The sequence below is a fragment of the Ictalurus punctatus genome, chromosome 6, assembly GCF_001660625.3.
Source record: "Ictalurus punctatus breed USDA103 chromosome 6, Coco_2.0, whole genome shotgun sequence".
Classification (NCBI taxonomy): Eukaryota; Metazoa; Chordata; class Actinopteri; order Siluriformes; family Ictaluridae; genus Ictalurus; species Ictalurus punctatus.
The window spans coordinates 12281776-12305882 of record NC_030421.2 but is presented as its reverse complement, the minus strand read 5'-3'; the positions used below and the strand labels follow the sequence as shown (position 1 = coordinate 12305882).

The 24107-nt window shown below is 36.9% G+C and overlaps 1 protein-coding gene across 1 annotated transcript; it reads right to left on the bottom strand.

Moving 5' to 3' along the window:
- Positions 1 to 600: 600 nt before the first annotated feature.
- LOC108266654 (aryl hydrocarbon receptor) lies at positions 601 to 22459 on the bottom strand. The gene is made up of 11 exons (XM_017470271.2): positions 21965 to 22459; positions 18270 to 18451; positions 9416 to 9516; positions 8716 to 8805; positions 8063 to 8177; positions 6124 to 6263; positions 5825 to 6027; positions 5580 to 5689; positions 5218 to 5359; positions 3380 to 5108; positions 601 to 1488 (listed from the first exon to the last, which is right to left on the bottom strand). The coding sequence occupies exons 1-10, from the start codon at positions 22018 to 22020 to the stop codon at positions 3380 to 3382; spliced, it is 2868 nt and encodes a 955-aa protein (XP_017325760.2). The 5' UTR covers positions 22021 to 22459; the 3' UTR covers positions 601 to 1488.
- Between the last annotated feature and the right edge of the window lie 1648 nt (positions 22460 to 24107).

Genomic DNA, 24107 nt, shown 5'->3' with positions numbered 1-24107 from the left:
TAACACAACTGTTTTAGTTGATCAAGAACTTCTTAAGGCAATGATTGGAAGGTCAGGTGGGCACGATTATGGTTGGAGCTGTAGTCTTCAGGAAGGTAGATCTCCAAGAACAGGGTTGGTGACCACTGGCTTAAAGACAGGAAAGTATTGGAGTGGCCATCACAAAGACCTGACCTGCATCCCATTGAAAATTTGTGGACTGAACTGAAATAGTGTCTGAGCAAGGAGGCCCAGAAACCTGACTGAGTTACACCCGTTATGTCAAGTGGAATGGGCTTGTGAAAGGCTGCTCCAAGAGTTTGATTCAAGTTCAAGCAGTTAAAAGGCAACCACAACAAATGCGAACCTAGAGTATGTGAACTTTTGACCCACTGAAAATCTGATATAGGAAATTAAAGCTGAAAAAGGTCTGTCTCTTAGCAACTTATAATTGAAATTACCTTGTATTGAAATAAAGTAGATGCCCTAACTGACTTGACAGAGGAGTTGTATGGTTTTGTCAGTTTTTAGTTTACAGTGTATGTAAACTTTTGGCCTCAACTGTAAAATAACATAATACATTTTGGATTTTAGAAAAATTTTCAGACAGAATAAAAATACTTCAAGAGAAACTTTTCTTTATATATACTGTATATAAAATGATTTCCATGATTGTATTTGGAAAATCTATTTCATTTGTTTGTATAAACATTGGTGAAAAGTAATATCACAAAGTTAAAATGAATAAAAAAAAGTGAATGATATATAAGTTTTAAGGTGAATATACATTATATAGAATATACATACAGCATAGAAGTGCGAAACAATTTTTGTAAATGTCACTGCGTCTTGCTGATAAAAATCATCTGTGCATTAAAAATATTGCTATTACGTTATCGATGTTATTTAAAAGACTGGTGGAGATCAAGTGTAGATAATTCTGTAGTATGTTATAAAAAAAAACATGCAATAGAATCGGTGGAATACTATGGACGTTTTTCCTCTGTGGACTTCACTCTGACATTATACAGAGTGAATATCATCAGATACCCTGTGAAAGTGGAAAACACACTGTGCAAAAGGAATATCCTTTAAGAGAAATCAAGAAAGCGAGCTAGATAACAACAACAACAACAAAACGCCAACCTGTCAAGTCACAAGCCATCAAACATCAGTCTAATACATTTCAAAATACAACTTGAAGATTCATTTCATTACAATGGATCCAATTTGGACCGAACTTATTCCTACTACAGACAATGCTTAATATTAAACAATATCAATCAACTTTACTTCGTTGTTGTACTTGAATAACAATTGCGCAGAACATAGAGAATACAAGTACATTTCATTGCGGGGTCTATTTCAATGTTCAAACAAAGGAGCTCAGTAAGTTTTTTCCCGAGACCCGCGTGTCCACTAATGTCAGCTTCCTTTGCTGTTCTCAGAAAGTCCACTGACAAGGCGAGAACAGGAAATAGTGATGTCTTCAAAGTAATGGTCATTGGCCTGTAAAAGAGGAAAATGTGACAGTTTGTGATCAAATGATCATAGAGGCACATGAAACCTCTACAAGTCTATACTGGTCTATAGTGTCCTGACACTATAGTCATGACAAAACCATTACTTCACTTATAACTTCGTTTTTTTAGAGATTACTTGCAACCTCTACAAGTCTATACTGGTCTATAGTGTCCTGACACTATAGTCATGACAAAACCATTACTTCACTTATAACTTCGTTTTTTTAGAGATTACTTGCAACATAAAAGATTATATAATAAGACATGGGGAAGGAAAACTTTATACTCAACAATAAGTATTCATACTTTAAATTTAGTATGTACTTATCATACGTATCTGTGGCAGCCTGGGAAACCAGACAAAACAATGTGGGAATGTTTTTACTTATTCTCCAATTTTGCCTAGTCTTCTTGCAAAACAAAGTAAAAAAAAAAATAAATAAAAAAAATAAAAAAATAAATAAATAAAGATGTCTAAAACCTTGCTAGCTTAGTGTGATTTCCTTCTAAAAGTGAATCTCACACTTTGACCCAGGTAGTCGGAAGTGACCAGATTTTCTTGCAAGTAATCATTATTTAAAATGCTAGAATTGTCCTTGTGATTGAGGAAACATACTGTACTGTGCAAAAAGTCTTAGGCACATGCAAAGAGATGCTGTAGAACAAAGATGCCTTCAAAAATAGTGAAATAAAATCTTTCTACATTAAAACAAATACTATAAAGTGCAGTAAAGAGTATTAAATAAAACCAAATCAATATTTAGTGTAATGACCCTTTGCTTCAAAACAAAAAAAATAGTAGTCTCAGGTACAATTTGTGCAGTTTTATAGAAATGAGCTGCAAGATTTATTGAGCATTTTGCAGAACCAGATCCAGTTCTTCTGTAGACTTTAACTGTCGCACTTGCTCCTTATATTTGTATCAAAACCCAGCAGCCTTCATTATGTTTATTTGTCTGAAAAGTGGTCTCTTACATAATATGCTGCTTTCGTTACTGACATGCAAACATTTTTCTGTAACATTTTAATTTTGTGCTGGAAAACTAAGGTTTGGAAATCTAAAATGTTTTTACTAAAAAAAAAAAAAAAAAAAAAAAACACTTTTGCACAGTACCATATTTCAATAAAAACATCTAGAAAGAATGTTTTTAGAACTATGGATAGTAAAAATCTGAATATTTAATCATGTAATCAGTCCATACAGGATTTCACTGAGGGTTTTTTGTGATTGTTGGGGTCAAAAATTCTTGATTTTGCTGTGGCCTTTTTCAAAATCTGTGATACAATTTGTGGAATTATTTGTGCTTTTTTTTAGGAAAACTACTTGAATTGGCAAAATTACAATTGTATGCAATTGTTTTGCACGGTCTTTTGCAGTGATGTTTGTTGGTAAACGAGACCTTTCAGCTGTACTCATGTTTGACGCACGTGAATCGAAGAGGGCTTTGGCTGAATGTGATGATGTCACATGACGCGTCTTGGCCCAAATCTGTGGCAATTTTGAAAAACCACAATCTTCTGCGAAATAACTGCGGAGTGTCCTTGATTTTGCGTTAATTTTTGCTATGGCAAAATCGCTAAATCCTGGGGGACTGTGTAAAGCATTTCTCAAACTCTAATTGTTCTCATTTGTATAAATCTATTAACTCATGCGCCATTGCAAAACTATTTCCACCAAGTTCAAACAATTTGACTTCTTATATTAGAACATACTATACAGTAGGCACTCCAATGTAGAAAGAAACTTAACTAGAGCCTCCAGGTTCAAGGTTACCTGGAGTTCATTTTCCAAGTACAGCGCCTACCAATATCCTATGGACTATACAAGCTTCTACAAGTTAATTATGACATATTATAATTATGTGTGTTTTTATTACCTATACGTGTCCATTGCAGTCAAGGTATCTCTGGAAGACACTGTGACTGTCGAGAGTAGCAATGCCTGGTCCTATCTGGCATGACGGAGGACTGATGCAAGTATCCTCTTGTGGAATCGATGACGTGCCCACCAGAGGCTCACTGCACGCCCATTGAAAGTAACAGGATGCTTGCGGTGGACTCTGGTTGATGGGTAATGTACTCTTGCTACATGATGAGATGGTCACAGCCTGTGCTTGTGGATGCTGCTGATCTGCATTTGTACTTAGTGGAGAGTGGTTCTCGAACATGCAGCTGCTGAGCGGTGAACACTCTTTAGAAGACAGTCCATTCTGTGGTGACTGGTACACATTACTGATGAAGTTGATATGTTTATCATTGCAGCTCTGAGAGATCTCAGGCAGAAGATCAGATGGAGGGAATCCAGGGGTCTCCAAAGTATGATAACAGCCCTCAGATGCAAGTCTGTTCTTGACTAGGCTGGCACAGGGCTGCTCTGGTGATGCATTTTGCCAAGCTTGGATCTGGCGTTGTTGGGGGAATTTTGAGAGATTTGAGCAGTTTATGATAGAGGAGACACAGTTTTTGGATGGGATCAAGGAGAGATTACGGTCCCCTGTACTCATATTGTTCCAAAGATTTGTAGTTGTTTGGCTTAGTTTGTGAATATGATTTGGTGCATGGTTCATTTGTGGATTTTTAGTGTTATTAGTAGGGTAGGACGCAAACTGGCAGTAGGATTCTGTACTTTCCAGCTTGGATGTTCTGCCATTCTCAGTGGGTTTCAGTGGCCCCCAACCATTGAAAGGAACAATGTTGAATATATTTTGTGTCACTTTTAATCCCAGATGCATCTCAGTCTGGGTGATCAGCTGTGAGACTTTGCTATCACGTATGAACAGGCCAGTCTGTTCTGAGTGCGATGAATTATTCAGGTGATCCTGGGATGATTTATCTGAATACCATGGGACTTTGTTTCCCATGGTAGCATCTGTACCGACCATTCTGTCCATTTGTTGCCCAGTCACAGCGATAGAGTTCAGTTTTCTATCAGCCTTTAAATCATTTTTGTCTGCTCCTTCACTGTCGAAGTTGTAATGTGTGAAATCACAACCTGAATGCACTGTAGTTGTCGAATGTCCTCCAAATGGATCAGTTTTGATGGCGTTTGGTTGTGAAAGACAACTCGTATTGTTGTCCTTGTATAAGGCATCCTCCACATAGGAGAATATGTCATTGGTGAGAATTTCATCCAGACTAAGTGGTCTGTCATTACCATTACTATCTTTGGTCATCCTCAAAAGGGCATTTTCCCACTCTTTCAGATCGGCCGTGTCCACTTCCATTTGCTGAAGAGCTGTGCACAGATCGCCATTGTGAGCCAACTGTTCCAAGGTGTCGATCATGGACCCAACAGTGTCCTCCTCATTCACAGTTTCATCTTGCACAGTATGATTGGGCACATTGAAGAGAGCCCAACTATCCATGAAGGCATCATCTTCTGTAAATTGAGGTTTGGTGTCCTGATGATAGATGGACTTGTCCTGTTTTTGCATAGAATCAAGGATTGAGCTTGGAACCAAGGTCTTCTGAGTAACTCCATTCGTGTCTTTGAGATTTGTCATGTCAAGCATCGGACAGGTATTATAAAGCACTGCTTCTCCTGTGGTGAAGCTGAAGGGAAGCTGCATTCTCCTCTGGCGCAAGTGCTCCTCTCCTTCCGCATTCCTAACGGGAAACAGAAAATAATTGAGCTCACATCTTAATTTCTATTTTTAAGCCTTTTACATATGTGCTTTGTAGGCTCCTTTTGGATTTTTAATTAATTCATACGTACACTAGGGCACGCTGACGAGCAATAATGAAGTCAGGACGTCCTCCTTTGTACACAAGCCTGGCATTTGCCTGCACCCAAACCCATCCTCCATTCTTGGTTAAAAGTCGGAAAACTGTCATTCCACTCTCACCTGTCTTTATCACTAGCATGGGATAAAGGGATTTTTTTTTTTAAATAACAACTAAACAAATTACTCTGGCACATTCACTTTGCTTAATCATGAAAATGTACTTAGTATTAAACATTATGAATAACTGATTCACAAACAAGGTACAGACTTCAACACACAATGTAACATTGTTTTTTCCATACTGTATACTGTATTATAAGATTTCTCTATCTAGACCTGGATATATACATACTTCTAACGTGATTATCGGCACAGTGCATCATATCCGCTGCATGAATGAACTGATATCCAGACCCCCTCATGCACAGCTCCATTTCTGTGTAACCCAACACAACTTTGCCCCTGAAAAAAAGAAATAGGGTAGCTCAGTATTTCAGCTTGAGTTAATGACTTGTGTAACAAAAATGAAGAAGAAGAAGAAGAAGAAGAAGAAGAAGAAGAAGAAGAATATGCCTTATGGAAAACTCTAGAATTTACCTGGAGTCAATCCCCATAGGAGTAAAGTCCAGTTTATGCTTGGTCTGAAATATTAGTGTCTTAGTACGGATCTCCAGAATAGCTGATGGCTGAACAGGAGTGGCAATGGCAAAAAGAGAAAGCTGAGGCTGGACTAGAGAACCATCCTCAGCCTTCCTATTCTGGCCAAGCAGGAACTTCAACCTTCCTTGAAAGTTCAGTTTCTAAAAAGTGAAACATAATGAATATTGAATATAACCTGTATTCAGTGAACACCTATAATATTTGTCTATTTAAATGGGAAAAATCCTAGATTGTACCAGAAACCCAGATGAGTTGTCCAGGAGGCATCGGAAGCGACATACAAAGCTCCTCTCTAGGAAAGATGAGTTTTCGGGTGGGATGTGCTGTGGGTCGTAGGTTACAATATTCCGTGTGATGTCACTGCTGTTCTGGGTACCTGGTAGGTGAAATAAAATAAACAGTGATAAACTGATATACAGTGAACATTCTGTTGCTACAGCAAATGTCACTTTGGTTTCAGTACACTTTGTGACCTTATATGGTCTGGCAATTTAGCCAAAAAAACCACACTTAAGCTTCACCATTCTCCTATAGTTTTTTTTTTTCCCCACACAAAGTTTCTTGTGTAGTAGTGACATACGTTATAAATCCAAACCCTTAATTCTATCAGCAACCCAATCATCATTCAAAATGAAAGCACAACGTAGACAGTCATGGCCAATTAACATCCTGTCAGAGGAGACCAGAAGCCTCAGTACGGCATGGCAGAGAAGAAAATATTAGTTTTCTTTTAGTAAATGTTTTACTCAATTAGTTTAGTAAAAAGTAGGTACACAAAACAGGCTTAGTCTTGGTCTAATGTACTCGCTAGTCTTACAATGTGTAAATGTTCTGTCACAATTAAAAATAGTCATATTTCAGCAAATTTCAAATACCATTATCATGGAACGTTACAGATATTAGCTAGCTACATGCTCTGTGTTTAATAGAGTGCTGTAAAAACAAGTACTGAAATGAGTTAGTATTTTAGCATTACCAGTTCCATTGTCCGAAAGTCAATGTGTTTTTTGAATGGGTTTTTGGTTAAATGCCTGTAATAAGGTCTGTGGTAAACACAAGCTCAAAATATTTTCACGTTTTATTCTATGACATAAAACACATCAGTAAATACCCCACTTGTGGTTTTGTTAAACTTTTACATGTCTTGAAAAAGGTGGTTGATAGCAAGTGGCTAAATGGGACTACAGAGGTTGTTGGGGACATTAAATGTCATCACGCCGAACAGGAAAACTCATCTACTATGGCCTTGTTGGGTTTATACTCCCACTCTTACAAACTATTCCAACTTGTAGATTGATCAATTTATAGTATTTTCCAATTGCAGTGCTTTTTTCTAATTGTAGTGCTATAAAGCTTAGTGGTGGTGACATTGAAGTCCATTTGTGTAGTAGTGGTGTACTTCGTTGATATCATTAGCTTTTTTATTTCTGCCGATTGTATTTAGGCTTCATAATTCATAAAAGTTGTGTTCATTTGTGAAGATTGTCTTGATGAACAAAACATGTAAAAATCATAAACTTTTGTGGGCCTCAGAGCTTATTTTCTGCAATAATCCAAAAGCCAATGGAAAGATCCTATTGGCTTTTTGTCGAGGGAACCAGGGTGACACTAACTTTCGGTATTTTGTGTTCTAATGCATTTTGATATCCTTTAAAGCACAATTTAATCAAAGATTTATAGAAAAATGTTATCAAATAAAATGTTAAATAAAATATCTTCTTTAGAAATGACCCAGATTTGAAAGTGAAATATCTTGCATTGTAGATTGTAAAATATTTCAGAAATAATAAAACTTACTGAGTAGCATATACAGTATGATCATAACATGGTCTCTATTGCTTAATAAAAAGAGAGAGACAGATAGAGATTTTTATACAACGAAACAGTACCTGAGTTTTCAAAATAATAAGTTTCTTAAAAACCCTCGGAATTTTGATAATGTCAATCTGAAGAAAAGCTAAAGTGCAGGTTAAGGTGTAAATGTGCATTACACTTCTTCAGAGTTTTACTATCTGAAATGTCTCAAAGCGGCTCTCCACCCTGATAAATCCTAATAATACGACAGTCACAATGTTTTAAATGCTCTAGAACACAACAATATTTAGGGTACATTGTCAAATAGAGAAAAAATTATATATAACTAATCCATAACAAAGTAAATGAAGACTGACTAACCATCAGCTTCCACGTTTAATAGCGTTGGGTTCAGGGCAAAATGCAGTTGCCTTCGGAACATGGCTCTGTCGTCTATGTGGATGAACTCAAACACACTCTGGTGGATCATATCAGACTGCAAAATAAAGTGAAAAAAAATTAACAATAATTTTAAAGTGCACGAATAATGAAATTGGCTACAGAAGCTGTTCATACATACCGACACAGATGGAAAACAGTTTCTATGTTGTGTGTGGTATTGTTTACAACATGGATAGCTTTTGCAGAACACATTATTCGTCTACAGTGTCAAATAGTAAACAGTAAACCCCATACTTTCATGCGTGTTTTATTTATATATTTATCTATTTATCTATTTATTTTATTACAATACATAGACAATACATACATAGCTCTAAATATCGCAGATACCGGACACGATTCTCCAATACTGACATTCTGTTATAATTGCATAAAGAACATAGGATGCATCTAATCACAAATAAGTCAATGCAAATTCAATTCATGTGCGATCTAAGAGTAATTTTCATACCAATACCAGCACTCAATATCAGAGCTTCTTTTTAATTAAACTGTAACACCGTTCCCAAAAGTATAATAGCTGAGTCACCATTCAGTAAAGTAACTGTTACACTGTATCTAGTGCCTCTCACCTGATGGAAGCCCAGGTAGTCCTGAATGGTTGGTGACGTGTAGAAGACATAACCCTCTGCAGTGACCACCAGTACAAAACCATTTAGAGCCTAGCAAAAATAAATGCACAGATATCCATGAAATTATGGTATAGTACAAAGAAAAGACAATGGTCTTGTAATAAATGTGATGGTACTAGGAACTGGCCCCTCTCGGAGATGCAGAAGCTTGTTTCACCATCTAGGTGTTGTAGTAAAAAGATATTTTCTGCTGCATACACTATAAGATCATTTAATGGTATATAAAACCATCTGACATTATAATATAACCACAGTCTCATGCTTGCAAATCAATTGGTTGTACAACAAATGTGAACGTTTTCACTAAGGAGACTTCCTGAGTACAGCAGAAACCAAGCAAAAGGAGAAATGACCAGACTGCATTGTTTGCTGTTGCTAAGCATGACTGTTCTTTCATAAACAGAGCCTGAACAAACTATCTTGTCATAATGTCTTCAATTTTTAAAAAAATTTTTTTTTTTTTTTAGAAATGACCTGGAGTCACCTTCATCCACCTTAATAGCTCTGTATTGCTACCGAGTTATGCAACATGCACTATGTCCCAACTGCTTACTGTGAGCAATAAAGGGGATTACATAAACAGATTATATGTCATTAAATAATCAAAATTTAGTCCTAGTGCTAATATGCAATCAGTCACCTGAAGGAGAAGGTCCCCCTCTGAGAAGCCCATGGTATCCATTTTGCTTGTGTCTAAACCGTTCACTGTGAGAAACTCCGCACTGTTTTTCCTCATGGTGGCTGTAATGGAGAAAAAGGATAGCCTGCATCATCATTGCTCATTGCTACAAATTTTAAGTGAAACAAATATACTAAATACATTTCATGTTGGATTTATCTCATTTACGCAAACTGACATATATCATGCAAGGTTATGGTTATGGTATATGGTGGCCTGTAAGTGGCACAAAAAAAACACAAAAACATTAACAAACCAAAAATGCAACAGAAACTTCAGAAACACAACAACCTTAACTCAAAGGAACGGGTGAGTCCTTATTGAAGATTGCATGCTCGCTGCTGATTGGTTACAGCACATGTCGGTCTGAGAGGCTGTGGAAAACTGACAGCTACAGGATGTTTACAGAGACATCATGAACCAAAATGAATCTACTGGGTTATTTTTGTCCTTTCTAAAAAAAAAAAAAAAATTAGATGTTTGTTTTTAAAATTAGATGATGTCAACTTTGCATGGAATTAATGAGAATGCAAATGCTGAAAACCTGCCTAAAGGAAGCAGAGTTATTGAGTAGGAAAAAAAATAGCACAAGCAACTTCGATTGAAATCTTGGTTTCCCCGCTAAGCTAACTATTGTATAACAAACTGAAAAAGTGATTTATTTTTTTTTCCTTGTGCTAATCAAGATGTTTCCTTTTCTGTTTTCAGCGAATACTGACATGTTTTTAGTTGTGTTGTTGCGTTTTGACTTCGGTTTGGTTTATGTAATGGCTCTATTTAACTATATAACTTCATGCTGCACAACCAGTGGTTGCAGCTCCCAATAGAGTTTAAAGTTGTCCTTTTTCTCAAGGTAATGTGAACGATGTGAACATAGCTTTTTTTGCTTTCATTTGAACAGACTGTGCTTATATGACTTTTTTTCCCTTTTTTGCTCCATTGTATCTCGACCATTTCTTAGAGGGTTTGAACATGTGTTACAACCTGCTATCTTTGGGATAGGAAGTTTTTTTTGTGTGCATGTCTGAACTCCCTCCCAGAGTTTCCAGCCTGCCTTGCTCCCACCTCCCAGGATGACATCACAAAATGGCGACCATATTTAAAGAGGACGAGGAGTGAGAATGGGGTGGGATGTTGGAGGTGGTTACATGTGTGTTGGTGGTTTAGAGAGTGTGTTTGGTTGTGCTGCTTTATGCTATATTCTGACTGCTGTTCTGGTTTTTGGCTTTGGTTGTCCCTGTACCTGTTTTTGTGCATTCTATCCACCATTGTATACATGATTCACTTGGTTCACTGGCAGTAGGGGTGTGGCTGCCATTTATTTTGGGAGAGGGCCCTTTTGTCTCTGTTTTTTTGCTTAGGGAGTTAGGGAAGTATCCTTGTATCTTCTTTCGTTTCCTTTTAGGCAACGTCTATTTCATGCAACATCTATTTCTGATTTCAGATTTCATAATTTTAGATTCAGCATTACTACAGTGTGGTAGTTGTATAGGGTCAATGCTTTATAGTAACAACTCTTTTTAAAAAATCAAGCCATTGCTACCCAAATAAACATTTTATCTGAGTACTATTAATCTTGTTTTGTCCAATAATCCTACAGAAATAAAATAAATAAATAAATAAATAAAACAAAGAATGTAGATATGCTTGTATCTGGATTCTGTGTCAGGCAATATTTCAAAGTTATATTGAATTTAATGCAATTTGTAACTGTATAACACTAAGACACTGTCACAAAAAACTCTCTGAGACAGATAACACAAGGAAAGAGCAAACAGTATTAAATGTGTTAAAATACAAAATGTTCAGCAGGAGAATGTTATGAATATTTATGATTACAGCAGGAAGTGCAGGTCTATAGAAGTGCAGGTCTATAGAAATAACAACTTGGTACTCTGGGCTTCCTTATTCGTATTGGTATACCTATACCTGTATCTTAACATGTTTCTCCAAGCCGCTATCTCTTAGATTTCCCATATGGATGGTGGCTTTGGGGCAGACCTAAATCATGCATAACTAGCAATGTAGATAGACAATGAACAGTGTGTCAGTTCTTTCCAATGACACTACAAAGTGCTGTAAATTTAAAGGAAGACCACACTACAAAATCTGTCAGTTGATTTATGAAGTCAAATTAACTCGTAGTTCCCGGTTCTGTGATGGTTATTTTATCTGTGGATATTCTCGGGGCAGTAGCAATGCACAGCAATGCACACAGTTAATCTGGATGGTTTTAAATGGTTTACTATTACACTTTTGTTCTTTTGTCAAGTCCTTCTTCACAAACTATGAAACAGCAATCTGACTAAACTGAAACCAGGGCAGGCCCTTATCCTAAAGGCACACATAGCACATAGTCAGTGAACATGAAACTGCCTTTGAATGTTTTGTGCTGGTTTTGACTATTGTCACGTGTTTTATCAATATGTTCTCACCATCCTGAGTAAAAACATTTAAGACACCAAGATTGGATAACAGCCTAAATCATGCCCTATCACTGTAAAAGCCTGTTTCATTGAACTAATCGAATCAAGAACTTGTATTGCTACATGATCAGCAAAACCATGCAATAGTTTTTTTCCCCCTGAATTTCCAAAGTTTCTCCAGAAAACACACAAACCACATTCACATATTGGCCCCATCATACACCACAATTTTAATCTTAAACTAAGCTTTTGTTTCATGTCAAAGGAACCATGCACCATCTGAGACAGAAAGGCACGTTCAGACTTGCACGAGTTGCTCTGGGAGACTGAATAAAGACAAAGACAGAGGAGAAAAAAAACCCTTGTGTACGATTTACCAAACTAACTCGCTGTTGTTGAAACCAGCAATCTAAAAGGTGGCCCTGCTTTAAATAACGTGCAAACACACTTATTCCATGAGCAAGAGTAGTTTGTCAATAATATGATGCGTCTATATTCAGTAGTTAAGTAAAGGTGAGGGAAAACAGCAGGCAGATCTCTGCAGGGAACAAAGACCAAGTAAAAAAAAGAGCCTGAAACAAACAAAGCTCTAGTGGAAGCAATGGAAAAAAAGATGTGTAGGATTCAGCTTTTGGAGTAAAAAAAATATATGGCTTGTGTGTGTGTGTGTGTGTGTGTGTGTATGTGTGTGTGTGTGTGTGTGTGTGTGTGCGCGCGCGCGTGTGTGTGTGTGTGTGGACAATAAATGAGACAATAGAGAGCTAATGGGTAGCAGCCAAACAGTTGCGTGACTAGAGTAGACGGCCGGAGCAGGGAGAGGCCACATCCTGGCCTTTTCCTGCGGCAGCTGTTCAGATAAGGAAGCATTCTTGTCAGCGGTGCTTACAGAGGCCCGAGGGACCCTAGCAGGAGAGACATGAGTGTGTTGATTGGAGTAAACATTGGGTCCCCAACCATTAACCTCACACTCATTGGTGCTCAGTCCAAAAGCTGATCTGCAAAATGAAGTTTTTCCCAAATCTGGCCTAGTGCACATTTTTTCATACAATGTTCAGGGTAAGTTTGCTTACAGAGAGACTGGAAAAAGAAATGTTGATTCAGGCAGAACATTACAAACTTTGCATGTACTCCCAACAACATTCATTCAACATTTAACAGAAAGAGAGTATGAAACTGCTGAAATGCAGTTATAAAACACAGTGTAAAACTGCAAAACCTGCAAAGAGCCTGAATTCAAGGATACTAACACTGAGACTAATCAAAAGACTACCATATGTGGCTGGAATATGACTACAAATGCATCTGCTTAAGGTGCAATATTTGGATATATGGATGGTCAATATGTTGTGTGTTATGTTGTCTGGGATATGTGTATTGTAAATTGTGTTGAATGCTTACAGAGAAAATGGGCAGCTAAATCTGTTGGTAAATTAGACTATTTTGAATAAAATGGTATAACTAGTTAACTACTTAGCTAAGTTGCAAGTCACTTATGCAATGGTACAATGCATATATTTATTTATTTATTTATTTAATACAAATGCCATATTTATAGTTAATGCATGCTTAAAATGCTCAGAAGGCCATACTGAGGTCAGCAAGATTTTGATGTTCCAGTATCTCACAATGTTTCTCACAACCTGTGGAAAGACCGGGTGTACAGTAGTTAGGGGAAGGTTGAGTTGCAGTCTCATGCGCAAAAGCTCAATCTATTGTACATACAAGTTATGAGAAAAGGTCATCTTGTGGTCATGTGGTCATCTTCTTGGCCATGTTTATTTGACAAAACATACCGAACTTGCAAGACTACAGTATGATGTGAGTGATGATGGAAATGGATGGTGGTGGTTTGGGGGTGTTTGTGTGAGATCTAGGATGTTTATTCTGTACATTGCTGTACATTTCTGTACACACCAAATTCAGGAACAGCGAATAATGAGCAGGGTTGGAGAAGCTTTACCAGGTCTTTCAGGTTTTTTTCTGTCCGCATTTATTGTTATTACTGCTTCTCTGCTCTTAAATTGCTAATTTGCATGTTGCAGGAGTCTGCAATATTAGTACTGCAAAATGCAATCTTACAATAAATATAAGGTCTCATCACGCCTTTTTGTAATTAAGAAATATAACAGGAAGTGAATACAGTATCTCCAAATGAATGATAGGAAATTCATTTATTATGATCTGTTAACACTCTTCAAACATGGAAATCCTGCCCTCAGCACCTTCAAAGGAAATCCGGACCTTTCTCCTATGGATGGATATGAGACAAGACCACGCTCGACTTCTGCTTTCCAATTACGAGAGAGGAAGTCTATGCAAGCTATAAGTTGAACATCAGATGAAGACTTTAACTGATCGTTTCACTTGACAGTAAATAAAGAGGTTTCTAGTTTAATTCAAAGGGTATGCTATTAAAATACATGTTATGTGTGTGTGAATAAAATGGCACTCCTGTTTTAAAAAAAAACAGTCCAGATTTTATTATATTTTTAAAGTTAAAACAGATTCACCAGGTTCTTTCTTGAGAAGGGTGTCTGTAGAGAGTTGGGCAATAATAAAACATATTTTATGACTACGCCTTTACTAATCTGATTGCTTAAAATTGCTTAGCTCATGGATTACACACACTAGCATGCACTTACTCTGGTCTAACTCACAATCTAAAGCACAGCAGGTCCTTTGAATAGGCAGAGAATAGATGACTCCTGCAATCAGTTCTGAGGCATATCACAAAATTTTGAGACTTGTGTTCACTTTCTATGAATCAGTCTTCTCTATCATTACTTCGATGAAAGATCTATTCATCAGTTCTACGCTCTATTCAATTCTGTTTATGCACATAAACAGGAACAAACCAGTCCACATTCCAAAGGTAATTTCACCAGAAGGAACTGGTGGCTCTCACTGTTTTTCTACCAACCACTTTCCAAAAAATTCTAGCACAAGCGTAAATAAGCTCCAACCTCTCCGTCAGGTGGTAGAGTATATTTGCACAATTTGAAAGTACGGTTTGACAGAACAAGCTAGAACCCTTCATTTATTTGCACCCGGCTCAGATCCCCACAAGCCCTGATGTGTGCTTGCTTATCTGGATTCCGTAGAGGCCCATCTTTCTCCACTGAGGATTTTGCTCGCCTGATCTTTATCATTTTCCAAGATGATAATCAAAGGCTTGAGAAAAGGAACCGATGTGCTGGCGTCATTACGATTTAAAACAAAGATGGTCTAGCCCAATATATGTCTAAATTTAGACGCCAGGATCTGATAATCCGGCAGTTTGCATGGGGGTGGAAGGTTGTTTTGATAGGTGCACATTTGCTAAAAATTAAAGGGCTTTTTGGTGTCTTGATTGAACACTGTGTCTCAGTGAAATCTGAATAAAGTATGTGACCCTCAGAGAAAGTACAAAAGCCCCAAATCATAAAGTAAGGATTATCAAAAGACATTATAAATGGTTGTTTTAGCTGGTTCAGTTTCCAATTTCCAAAGCAAAGATTTAGCTCTTAACTAATGGTTCAAACATCTGTTCCTAGTCAGATCTTGAGGTGTAAACTCTCCCCTCCTTAACAAGAGGTGCATTTTTTTCTACACAGATCCACTTTGCGTGCTAAGCATTTCCTCAATCGCTCAAGGAGGAAAATATTTGTGTTGGAATGTCATTGTGTCATTGTGAAACCGAATGAAAAGTTGCAAGACGACGTCTTTGAGCGTTGTCCATGTGCAGCTCTAGATGGATCACAGCCAAACCTGTTTTCTTTGTACATTTTCAAAAACACATAATCATGCACATTTAAACTCAGTCAGAGGAATACAAAGACAATCTGCGGAACCACAATGAATCATTCAACTGTGTACAAAGGCTTGTAAGGAATCGGGCCTGGAATCACAATACAGCAATCTGATACTGGACAGTTTACAAAACGTCAGCCATTTTAAGTATTGTTCATTTAAATGTTTGCACCTAGCCAACACAATCAGACACCTTTGAAAACACTCACTTAATCATTTGCAGGTGAAGTCTACTTAATATTGCATGACAAAGTGTAAGATCCCGGATACAGAACTTCTCATGACAGTTTATGAAAAAGTTGTTTGAAAAACATCTATGTGTGGTTCTTCTGGAAGTGTCCTTGGGATGAGTATGGACCTGAAAATGTTCAGTGAGTCAAGCTATCATGTTTCCACTGATGGTGTAATCTAGTAATCTTTGATGTACTATACAGTATACTGAAATAAAAAGTGCCTCCTAGCACTTAATTTTTTTTTAATAGCATGCCTACCTGTAAAACGGTTTGAAGTTGCTGACACTAATAGCACTTTTTGAGTAAATAATGAATTATGGGCAAAGAATTGGAACAGAAGTCTGCTTCTGCATCACTCAACAATTAACACTGTAACACAATGTGATCATGTGAACATTCTCAACATATGAACTCTGATTAGATAGTATGGATTTCCCATAACACAATCATCGCTTGCTGCTTGTTAAGCCAAAGACAAGATAAGAATAACGGATAAGCGAGCAAAGTTTTTATGGGACACGTAATAATTAAGAACCTCTGATATCAGCAAGACGTCTTCTAGCAATATTTACAGCATGTGCGATTATGCTCAGGTTGACACAACTCTGGAAAAATGAATGTTGGTGCGCCAGATTAAGCGAATGTTAAGTATGAGTGGAAGGAATTTGCTCTCATATAGTTTGGAGCAGACTCCAGACTCAGATAAACCTCCTGCTCTCCTACTGACTGACCAAGAGCTACTTATAGAGTGCTGCACAAAACAGAACACTTTACTGATTAGCGTGAAACCAGCGTGAGGCTTTGTCTGTGATGCTTCTGCATGTTACCAGACAATCTTTGGCGGTTAATTTGCTGAACACAGGACGCTTCGTGTGGCATGCTTGTACATAAAGTGCGAAATGAGGAATAGGGTAAGACACTAGGGGTGTCATGAATGCAGGGAGGAGTCAAGGCATAAGGATTATCAACATCTTAAGTGCAAACTTCCAGTCATTGGAAGAAGAAACAAAAACAGTCTAGCTCTTGTGTAAATCATTTGCATGTGTTACATAAATAATGTTGTTGTTGTTTTTTTTTTGTTTTTTTTTTTTACGGCATGGCCAATCAGTATAATTCAAAATTGCTAGTTATTCTTAATGTGCTTCATTTCAGGCAAATGTCCATCAATGAAAGAGATCAGTTTTGAAGGAATTTTTTCCTCTAACCATAGACTAGGCCCTATAAGGTGTGGTTAAGATGTGTAGTTAAGCACAAGAATAAAGAGACAGCCCAGCCTTTTTATGAGTGGTTCATGACTGAATGAAGCCAAATGATTGACTCAGTGGCATTTCGTATGACTAATCGCTTTGATGCAAGATAAAAGACGCTCATGTATGTTCATTTCATTGGCATAGTTATTTCAATAAGCCACGTGTTTCTCCTTTGTTCAGTACATGTTTGGCATCAATTTATTCTAATCCTGGCCAAATAGATTTTTATAATAATATATCTAATGGCAGTGTATCGCTGTGTCTCGGAATATGGATAGATTGGCTGCGGGGGCCAATGGATAGAAATCCAGTAAAAGAATTAAAGGTCGAACTGTCTAGACATTTGGTCTTTATTTCAGGTCATGCATGGCATTTGTCTCATAGCAGATGTTCATTTCTGATATGAACTTGTTTGATCTTTAACAGTTTAGGAACCACCAGTACAAGTCGTGAGGATGTGCTCCTAGTTTGTTAAATCAGATTCTCCACATGCTAATCATTCCTATGCACAAAATATTCATCTTGATGGCCGCCATAGTTATTATATACCCAGTAGAGTGTTGTGACATCATTACAACATCTGTAGATTCTGCTTGGGAAACAGTCTAAGGGGAGAAAAAGTCTTTCTTCAGGGTTCCTTGGACAGTTAGAGGTTCTACTTTGAACCGTTTCTGTAAAAGAAACACTATGTCTGAAAGTGCAATCAATTTGGATGTTTTTTTTTCTTTTTTTTTTTTCTTCGGAGTGCATAATGGAGGATTTCCAGCGTTCTTATAAAATCCCACAATGCATGGTGATGGGTTAGTATCCAAAGGGCAAACTGAAGAACCCTGTAGGCTGCTCTATGGAGCCTAGTACCATGAAATGTTTTGTAACTTAAATCACAATGGAAACACATCTGGACTCGATTACAATGATGACCTGAGCTGGAGAGTGTTTCAAAAATGATTTCCTTGTTTCCTTAGATTAGGTTACTGACTTGAGTTAGGTCATGACCCTAAAGCAAACACTTTATTCCTTATATTGACCGAAAAACATTACAGATTTCGGATTGAACAAAAACCACACTGAAACTGTCTACTTTTATTCAAATAAAACGAACTGGTTCCAAACTAACCATTGAAGAAGCTCTTCACTTTCAGGTAGCCCACGCTCAGACGCAGGACTGACAGTTTGTCCAAGCGAGTGCACACGTTCTCGGAGAACGGCAGCATGTTGGTCAGCCTGTCCAGTTCGCCGTTCAAGCGATCCCTGTGCCTCTTCGATGGATTGGACTTGGTGGCATCGGTAGCGGGTTTCCTATTGAAGGAAAATGAAAGCAGGACTTGTTTTAAACTAGAGAAACTTGACAAATGCATATCCAACAACATTTGTGGGGGTAAAAACACAAATTAAGACCAAGCCATCATAAACAATAACTAGAATAAATAAGAAATTAGAATTGCATGACCTAGAATTGCAGTGTTTCTAGGATTTTATTTTATAGCTGTTTATTTATATTTTATTACCTTCCAAAGTAATTATAGACACATTGACTTGTTCAAAATTTAAGGGTTAAAATCTGTGTATAAACCTTATATCAGTCAAAAAAAAAATCAAACATAAAATGGACTGATGTTTTGGATTTTGGCTACTTTGTGTCTCTGAACAAACAAGAGAAACATCAGGATTATCAGCTACCATGAAGTAGAGTAAGTTGAGTTCGACTTACTTTGTAAGTGTGGAAGTTGAACTCATAATGACATCATTTTCTCATAATGACCGTCCAAATCAAACTACCAAGTAGGAACATTCACACCTCCACACGTCTTTTGTTAGAAACAACCTATCCAGCTAACTCTGATGAGTGATGTATATTTACCTCCTCAAAACAACGAACTTTATAGTCAACGTTAGAGATTTATCAAGTGAATATGTCTTTGTATTGATTGATTTAAAGTAAATACTTGTATATATACAGTATAACTCATTTAAAAGTAAGGGGTGCTACTATGTTTGTTATTGATGCTGTGAGCGGCCATGTTGATTTGACGTCACTTGCTGATCTCGGTTTTGAGAAGACCACCGAAGAGTTTTCTTTGGCTTTTCCTAGTCAAAAGTTTAGTTTAGAGATTTAGTCGAATGCAACATAAGTAAAGATGTCAACACAGGCTTCATTTTGAGGTGTCCCATTTGGAATACTATGAAATCGTGTGACACACAGCGCACATCTATCGTAGACTATAGTCTTTCTAGTATAATTATAGTCATTATAGTGTTTTTAAAAATGGACTGTCTGGGTTGTTTTTTTTTTTTTTTTTTTTTTTACATCCAACCATCATCCATATAAAAAACTTTAGCTTTCATATGTGTACAGTCCGGTATTTTGTTGCAGTTTAATGGTATAGTTTTATAATTGTAGTGTAACATACTGTAAGAATCATAAGGACTTGGAGTTTTCTTAGGATATTGTGTGTTGGGTGAAAGTGTGCTCAGAGACAAAGAAGCAATAGATCTTGTTTATAATAATCTACATGGTGTAAATGTGTATTTTTGAGAAAGCCACTTCTCTGTGTGTGTTGTTGTGAACTGCTACTCTCTAGCCTTCACCATCCTGACAGTGTCCAGCCAAAGCAACGTCTATTTGGGAAACATTAAACCTCCTCTCCTCAAAACCACATCAAAAACCACTCCCCAACTTCCTCCATGCTAATAATGGGACTATGTTTAGACTGGCAAGACTGTATTTGTCTTTGAACATGCAAGGTTCTGTTCAATGGTTCATTAATAAAATGTAATGCAAACAAGTAGGCGAAACATAATTACACATGCTCAGAACGCAATCGAGCACAGGTGTTGTCAAGATGTGCTATGGCTACGCTCTTCTGGTTTAAAATTAAACATGCGTGCTTGCGTCGAGGTTGTGAAGTCCAACAGTCTTCGCCATTTGCAAATGATCTTAGCCTGGCTGGCGCCCAGTACTGGCCTGCTAAATATGAATCACTCAGATGAAATGTGAACTCATCACACATCAACCATGTTACACATCTAAAACACATGTAGCAATCGTCACTGAGATAAATTCGCGAAATGAGGTTATATGTGATAGACCGAAAGGAAGAAATGAGGTGGTCCACATTACATGTGTAGTATCAGTTTCAGTCTAGTTACAGATATGAAACAGAATGATAATATTTAAGAATCTTTAAGTAATATAGTATACACAATCCTAAAATCAACAACCAAAACTATAGGGCATTCAAACATACAACATTTTCACAGCAGTGAAAACAAATCAATGCCAGCTAGGTTCATGTAAAAAAGAAGAAAAAAAAACCAAAACAAAATACATAGACAAAGCCAGAAGCACATAGTACAACAAAAATGCAAGATTATAGAAAAGATTGTATAAAACAGCAGAATCTGCAAAAAACTCCACATTCCACATTTAATGTTTACTCCTTACATTTATGAATATAACACTTTGTTTAAAACACTTTGGTTAAAATATTTAAAGTTCTCTTTCATAATCAGTTAATGTCTGACGTAATTATTATTATTATTAATATGCAATGATATATATATATATATATATATATATATATATATATATATATATATATATATATATATATATACTACTTGCATCAGGATAAGAACCTTATCCTGGTCTATTAGTGTTTATTACAAACCAGAGCAATATAGCTGCATGAACATAGTAACAGTATGTTGATAATAAGGTAACATTAGGGTAAACACACACACACCCCCCTATCTAAATAGGAAAGTTAACCCATCACCCTCAGAGTTGTAATATCTTTTAAAAAATGTAGATTCATTGTTTTGTTTGTTTGTTTGTATAATATCCATGTAATCCATGTAACACATTGTAATAAAATCCATGGATTGCTAAACGTGATAAGGATCAAGTTGGATTGTAACTGAAATCCTTTTGATTGTGTATAAAACGCTGAGCATATAAAATCAGCATATTCTATATTCATAGTAGCAGAATGTATCTTTAGCTGAGCTCATGTTTCCTTTACATACAGTAGACGATAATAATGGCGATAATGAGGCAGAGCCATGTGCGCAGGCGCAGTAGCAGCTTCTCGACTCGCGTGCGTTTCACTCATTTCTGGGGTTGCTCAGTTCGTTTCGTGTGAACAACTTTTTTTCTTTTAAGAAGAAAAAAAAACAGAGCGGGTCCTAAAATATGTCAACAGAGGGGTAGTGGAGAGGGAAAAGAGCTTTCCCACATTAAAAAAAGAGAGAGAGAAATGGGTAGTGAGGGTGGGGGTGTAGTGTATATCAGATTACACTAACATACTTGAGGCTAGAGGAGCCCGGCTCTTCCCCCTCCCTCTCAGGAGCATCGCGTGCGAGCAAAGCTCCTGCGCTCGAACTTCGCTCGTGCCCAAATCCTGTCTTGTTCACTACATAGGCGCCCTAAACACCACATGAAATAATGGTAGCTACACAATGCGGAGCGCACTAAATATCTAGTGGGGTACGATTTAGGATTTCTAGTCACTCTTTGAGGATTAACAATTATGCTCAATTATATTATGAATGGCAATAATAATAATAATAATAATAATAATAATAATAATAATAATAATAATAATAAACAGGTTTCCCAATCAAAACAAACAAAAAAAACAAATAAGCAAACAACAATGTGGCTCACCACTTTATATCTTTACAGCCTACTATTGCTACCTGTTGATACATGTTTACAGCCTACTCACTTAAAAAAATAAAAAAAAATAAAATAAAGAGCACATTTTCTATCAGCAAAGCATGTTTTATAATATAATTAACACAACTCACTGTTTTTGGACAGGCTTCTTCCTCTTCTTGCCTGCATACCTGTCGTTATCCAACATTGTCACACTTTAGAAACACTCCAGCAGCTACCTGGGAGAGAAATCCGTCAAGGTGAAGTGGAAGTCCAGCTGTGAATAAAACTCCTGAAGTGACCGAGGTCCAAAGTCATTAGTGGTTTTGTTTGTTTGTTTGTTTGTTTGTTTGTCTGTTTGTTTTTAAGGAAATTTAAGACGTCTTTAAATGTTACACACGCTGAATATGATGTTCCGCCTTTAGTCTTCAATCAGAGCTGACATTTAAAACCAGCAGCAGCAACAACAACACAAAACACATTGAAATCCTTTGGACATATAATAATAATAATAATAATAATAATAATAATAATAATAATAATAATAATAAAGAAAGCGACTCAATCCAAATCCTGTCAGTGTGTTTCAACTTCAATTTGGACACAGTCACACACACTATGCTGGCAGGTAGTGTGGGGGCGCGCGCTTGTGCGTGTGTGTGTGTGTGCGGCTTTAGGCATGGGGCGTTTCAGGAAACTATACTACTTTTTTTTCTTTCTTTCTTTTTTTTAAGGTGGACTGTAAAGAGCCGCACAATTGAAAAAACGCATTCAAACATTCGTGTGTCGGGGTGTGTGTGCGGGTGTGTGTGTAAATAAAATAAAATAAAAAAACATAACTGACTGCTATACCCTACAGAAAATCTAATGGTTTTAATGGTTATAATGTGAATTGTATTGGTTTTAATGGAAAGTATAATGGTCATTGTGAGTCTCTACTGGTAATTTGTTGGGTTCTATTGCTGGCATGTTTATGTCTAGTGGAAACCAATACAAACCATTAAATCCTAATAGAATATGGCCCAAAACACACTACATTTACTAATGGTTTTAATAGTAGTCGTAGTGGAGACCATTAGAATTTCTGGTTTCTGTTGTTTTTTCAGCATTCATATATATATATGGTTTCTCTTTTGTAAACAAATGCTACCCAGTTACTGAACAGCAACTGATGGTTTTATTATACAGTCCATAGCAGAATTTTGCATTTCCTTAAGAGGACAGACAGAGGTGTAGCTATGGAGTTGCCTGGTTAGACCTAATGCTTTTACCAGAGTGGTAATCTATATAGCAAAAATACTAATCCACATCCAGAGAAAATGACATAATATGGCTTCCCTTATCGGTGTATGGCCTGAGTAGGATCCCCATTGGACATAAAAGGCACACACACACCTAAGAAATATTTGTTTGTCGTCTAGCAAGGTACAAAAGTAATAACTGACATAACATTAGGCTAAATCTTATACCAGAGCTTCCCAAACGTCCGGGGTAAACTACAAAATGATTCATAATTTAGGACTAGTGTAACATTTGAAGATTTTATTATGTACAGTACATCTGTAACATACATACGGTATGTATAATGTAAGTGAGTAAAAACACCAGAATATTCCTTGCACTGACTTTCCTGTCTAGTGGGAAGTGTCATGTTCTTATATGAAAATACTCCTTGCCAGGAATGGTGTGATACAGTATGACCCGGCATGAAGCAGAGGAGTCTGGTCTCTACTTGACAAATGACTTTGCATGCACACTTAGAAACAGCGGTAAAGCAAGCCATGTTGTTCACACACTCACCTGCGTATCTTGGGTACATCTGGAGGAATAATAGAGACATTCACTGCATGGCATGTCAGAGCCAAAACATCCCTGTCCATCTGGTTTCCGAGTCAAACTGCAAAATGTTTAGTGATTTCATGTACAGCAGTGTTGACAAACAGGCTGACAAGCTCTGTCTCTCGTAAACCTTTCTGCAGTTGTCAAGTTGTCATTGCTCTGTGTTTCAAATCAAAAGCTTTGACATTATATTCAAAAGTATTTACTAATCTAGAAAATCCAGAAGACTGGTACACAAAACAACAACAACAACAAACTGACAAAAAAAGACTTTTCTCTAGATTTGACAGCTACATAAGAAGTTTTTTAAGATTCAAATACTAACTGCAATAAGAAAACCAGTTAGTGAAATAATGGTCTAGAATAGAACATAAATATGCGATTTGAAACACAACACTAGTTTATTTAACTAGTTTGTTTAGACCGACAGGGAAATTTGTCCATTTATTTGCTCAA